Here is a 5,291-nt window from a genome sequence, read left to right on the forward strand (position 1 = left end):
AGGTTTTTTTTTAATTTTAGCACAATTTATGGTTTGTTGTTCCAAAGATTGCATGGAGATTCTACGATACCACCAAGGTGATGGAGTCTCTGTCTGCCCAACGATGGACATTCACAAGGCACATGTTCTGAGCTTTCTATGTCCATTTCGCAAAAGCGGCAGACATTGGTCTCAGATAGACCAATATTATTTAAATGACACCTCCGGCTGCAGTGACCTGTAAGATATCCTGTTAAAAGATGCAGATCTACTCTGCTTAGTGAGAGTAGCTTGTTAGATATTCCTTTGTTGGGACTTAGGAACAGTTTGGCTTAACGCTGACCGGCATAATTTAGCCAGAGTACAGCAAATTTTTCCTTCTTCCCATTTCCTAAGGAATTCATTAATGTGTCACAAAAAGTCCACAGAAAGGCTCAGGACCAGTAAGTTGCATATTTGCTCCTTGTTTTGCAAGGTCATCAGCCATTTCATTTCCCTCATGTCTTTTATGTCCCGGAATCCAGCCTAGTGTTACTATGTTGAGGTTTCCTAACGTGTTGAGAAGGTTTAGGCAATCATTTACCAATTTAGAGGTGATAGTTGTTGATAGAAGGGCTTTTAGAGCCGCTTGGCTATCTGAAAGTATGTAGATGTGAGTACCTCTCATTTTCCTGCTAAGGCATTCTCACACACATATTTCAATGGCATGTATTTCTGCCTGCAATATTGTTGGGTAGCGTCCCATCGGAATCGATTTTTTGAATTTATGCCCATTGATTCCTGCCCCTGTTCTACCATTTTCCAATTTGGACCCATCAGTAAACCATATATATATATTTTCCCGTGGTTCCTAGGTGGAACAAAGGGCCTCAATAAACAAGTTAAAGTTAAATCTATTAGAAGCTAGTAATTTTATTTGCCGCCAGGAGCGGCCTGCTTGTTGCACTTCTCTTTCTACTAGTCGCCTCCACGTGTTAGATGGTCTGCCAGGTCTGCGGCTGCCTTGGGGGTTCCAATCCAGGGCTGCTCTAGTGATATCACCATATGGCTTTCGAAGTGTGTGACCGATCCATTTCCATTTGCGGCGTCGAATTCCGAGATAGACTGGTATCTGTTTCGTTATAGTCCACAGATCGGAGTTTGATATGACGTTAGGCCAAAAAATGTGCGTGATCTTGCGAAGGCTGCGGTTGATGAATACTTGCATTGCTTGTATGTCACGTGTTGACGCGTTCCACGTTTCGCATGCATACAAGAGGACAGATTTCACATTGGACTCGAAGATTCTCAGTTTCGTGCGCCTCGTTATATGCGTTGCTCTCCAGACTTTATCAAGCATGCCAAACACTACGCGAGCTTTCGATATCCGGTTACGTATGTCAGCCGCTGAACCGCCGTTTTTATTTATTACACTGCCTAGGTAGCAGAATTCATCTACAGCTTCGATGTTTGTGCCGCGTATCTGAAAGATATGTGAATCGGTGGTGTTGATGCGCATTATCTTTGTCTTCGCAATGTTTATTTTCAGTCCAGCCCTCGCTGCGAATTCGCTCACCGCCTCTATTTTTGCTTGCATATGTGAGTGTTTGTGTGATAGCAGGCAAATATCGTCAGCGTAGTCTAAGTCCTCAAGGTTGCCGCTCAGGACCCAGGATATGCCTCTGTTCGCCGCTGAGGCTTGTCGCATCACTAAGTCCAGTACCAGATTAAATAAGAGCGGAGATAGCACGCATCCCTGTCTTACTCCTGTTCGAACTCGAATAGCGTTGCTCAGGATGCCCTCATGTCTCACACGGCAGCTTGCTTCACTGTACAGTTCTTTGACAAGTGAAATGATTTTTTCAGGTACTCCTTTGCAGTAAAGTGCTCCCCAGATTGCCTCGTGGTTAAGAGTATCAAAAGCTTTTTCAAAGTCGATGAAGCAGAGATAAAGTGGCGAACGCCACTCGACCGATTGCTCGACAATCACTCTCAGGGTGTTGATTTGATCGACGCAAGAACAGCGTGGTCGGAATCCCGCTTGTTCATTCCGTAGGCCACTTTGCAGTGCGTCGGAAAGCCTTTTATTAATTATATGCGCTATTACTTTATTGACCATGCTTAATAGTGTTATGCCTCTCCAATTCTTGCAATCGGATAAATTGCCCTTTTTCGGTATGAGCGTGATGACACCCTCCTTAATGTCATTCGGGATCTTCCCGGACATCCAAATGTTTTGCAGTAGAGGGAGTAGCCTTCGAGCGCTCACCTGAGGGTCAGCCTTAAGTAGTTCAGGATTGATGTTGTCTGGTCCTGGCGCTTTATTGGCCTTTAGGGCTTTAATTGAGTTCATAACTTCGATCTCATCAGGCGAGGTGGTGGGGATATCGCGTCTTACCAAGTGACGTGGACATTCACATGGCTGTATTGCTACGGATGGTGTTGGCGCAAGGAGCTTCTCGTAGTATTTTTCCTAAATGCGTACTTGTTTAGTTTTGGGCGTCGTCATTTCGCCATGCTCATCCTTAAACGGCTTACTGGACTTCTGTGACTTGTTGGTTAAATTGCGTATGGCGAGGAAAAGATCACGGGTGCGATGCGTCTCCGCCGCGGACTGCGCGTTGCTGGCTATGTTGTCGTTCCAGATCCTTTTGTCCGTTCTTGCACTTTTCTTAACCTGCTTGTCCATGTCGCTGTATCGCTGCTGCAGGACTGTCTTAGATAGCCTTGTTTTAGCACAGTTTAGTTGGTTTTTGATGTCTCTGCGATCATTAATTAGGTTCCAGGTTCTGTCTGATATCCAGCACTTGCGCTTGATTGCCTTAAAGCCTAAATGGGTCTCTGCTGAGTTCAGGAAAACTTGCTTGGTTCGCTGCCACTCATTTTCGTGTGGTGTAGTTGGGGCAGTGGTCGAGGTTAGTGCTTCGACGAACCTAGTGGAGGCCCTCTCGTCCTTCAATTTTTCCACATTGAAGCGGCGTTGCGACTTTTGTTGGGTTATTGCCGCAACTTTTAGCCGGACTACAGCGATGAGGAGATGGTGGTCGCTTGATATGTCCGCTCCCCTCTTGTTGCGAACATCCGTGAGGGAGCCGCGCCATTTACGACTTATGGCAATGTGATCGATTTGGTTTTCGGTAGTATGGTCAGGTGACGTCCACGTTACTTTGTGAATGCGTTTGTGATTGAATAATGTGCCGCCAATAACAAGGTTATTACTTGCCCATAGCTCAGTGAATAGTTCACCATTCCCTGAGAGTACACCTAACCCATGTCGACCCATTATCTCTTCGCGGCCCAGATTGCATTGGCCAATTTGTGCGTTTAGGTCACCCATCAGGATGGTGATGTCTCCTTTTTTAACCATACTGATTACACTCGTGAGGCGACTGTAAAAAGCCTCTTTAGACTCCGTGTCCGCCAGGTTCGTTGGTGCATAGCACTGAATGATTGTCAATTTCCTCACTCTCGTACGCAGTCTCAGTGAGATAATTCTATCGGAGTGCGCTTTCCATTCTATGAGAGCCGCGGAGGCAGATTTGGAAAGAAGGAATCCGACCCCATTTTCTCTCCGCTTGCCGGGTGAGTTGCCAGAGAAGATAAGCTTCTGCCCCGTCGCTGTTGTGATTTCACCAGAGTCGGCCCATCTGATCTCACAAAGACCGAGTACTAAGAGTTGGTAACGCTGGAACTCTTTACAAAGTTGCGCTAGTTTGGATGTTTCTAACAGTGTGCGAACATTCCATGTGCCTATTCGTGATCCATATTTCATGCTGAAGGTCGTCATCAGATTTTCGGGATTTATATTTACATTGTTTACTTTGGTTTAGTTAATCCGTTATTTTGAGGTGGGTAGGGGATTAGCCTTCCGCACCCGAGCCTGTTTCCGGGGCTGCCGGTACTGCCTCCAGGCTGGCAGGAGAAAGGGAATTTCTTCCTTGCAATCTATAGGTTATACCGCCTTATTGCTCGATCGACAGAGCCTCGTTAGCGAGAAACAGGAGGCACCAAGTCCGAATGGACAGTGGGTGAGGTTGTCAATTGGGAAGGATTGGCTATATATTACGCATCACTTCCCCATCAGCCCCCCCTCAGTAAACCATAGCTCAACTAAAACTTTACTTAAGTACATCAATTTTTCAGCAAAGCGCAAATATTTAACTCTACGAACTTTGGCTTTAGATAGTTTTAATTTTTTTAAAAACTTGTTCATCAAATTCTTAAGCTTTTTTTATTTTAGTGTACACCAAGAAATGTTATAGCTCTTACTACTAGTAGATGGTATATATTTACAAAAAATAGATATACATTTTAGTTTTAAAGTAGCACTGCAAGTTGATAGATTAGATCCAGCAAATAATGAGTCCCAAACCAAAATTTTAGTATTAGCAACACTAAAATTACACCGTTTAAAGCAAAAATGTTTGTTTATTTATACCAGTTGCTTCAACTATTCACCACCTACTAACGCTTGGAAAAGAGGCCTAAGAGGCCCTATCGATTATCTTTAGCGATAAACATCAATTGTATCTCTTCCGATGTAACTTTGTGGTCTACCCATAGCGGGTATGGATGGCCAATTATGCTCACGATATGTCACATGTTGCAGCTGATTCTGGAGCTAAGCGAAAAGTGTGCAACGCAGTAGTGCTGACAGCTGACACGGACTACAAATATTCAGTTAATTCAGTATTTGTTTACATTTATCCACACACATACAAACACACATACGTACATTTGCCTTGAAGTCTGTGTTATTGTATTTTCAATTTTCTCATATTTGTCGTGCCTGGAGTAAAATGTGAAGGCAAATGGCTTCTGGGAGTTGTGCGTGTTCAATTTCAGCTAAGCACGTGATATTCTTGTAGAATTACGAACGTGACTTGTCTGGCAAATTCCAATGTACGTAGTTAGGTGAATGATAACACAAAAATACATACACACGTACATATTAATGCTACATTTTGTACATATCCTTAATATCTTCTAGTTAGAACTGAACTGTGTAGCTCCTACTATGATCCTTTCACACATACGTACATATAATTGTTTCTTTTGAGGGAAAATTGTTTTCTCACGTAGCAACAGTTTGTGTGGAGCGCAGAAGAAACGTATGCTTATATACTTTAAGAACCTGAGGTAGTTATTTTCATAGAAATTTTGAGAAGCTACAATGGTTTCATACAAATAACTACATTCATATGTATTTGTCCTTCCCTTGGCTGATTGTGCACATGTCACGGCTGTCGTGGCTGTCATGGGCGCCAGATTAACGCCAGTGGTATACTTAGATTGATTATATCCGAAAATGCTGTTCAATGATTTACCATTGG

At 43.6% G+C, this 5,291-nt stretch overlaps 1 protein-coding gene across 1 annotated transcript; it reads right to left on the reverse strand.

The window, feature by feature from the left end:
• Positions 1-2,431: 2,431 nt before the first annotated feature.
• LOC128860875 (uncharacterized) lies at positions 2,432-3,325 on the reverse strand. Its single transcript, XM_054098661.1, has one exon. It carries the CDS (start codon positions 3,323-3,325, stop codon positions 2,432-2,434), a length of 894 nt encoding a protein of 297 aa, XP_053954636.1.
• Positions 3,326-5,291: the final 1,966 nt, after the last annotated feature.

Source organism: Anastrepha ludens, chromosome 4, assembly GCF_028408465.1.
Source record: "Anastrepha ludens isolate Willacy chromosome 4, idAnaLude1.1, whole genome shotgun sequence".
In the NCBI taxonomy this organism is placed as follows: domain Eukaryota; kingdom Metazoa; phylum Arthropoda; class Insecta; order Diptera; family Tephritidae; genus Anastrepha; species Anastrepha ludens.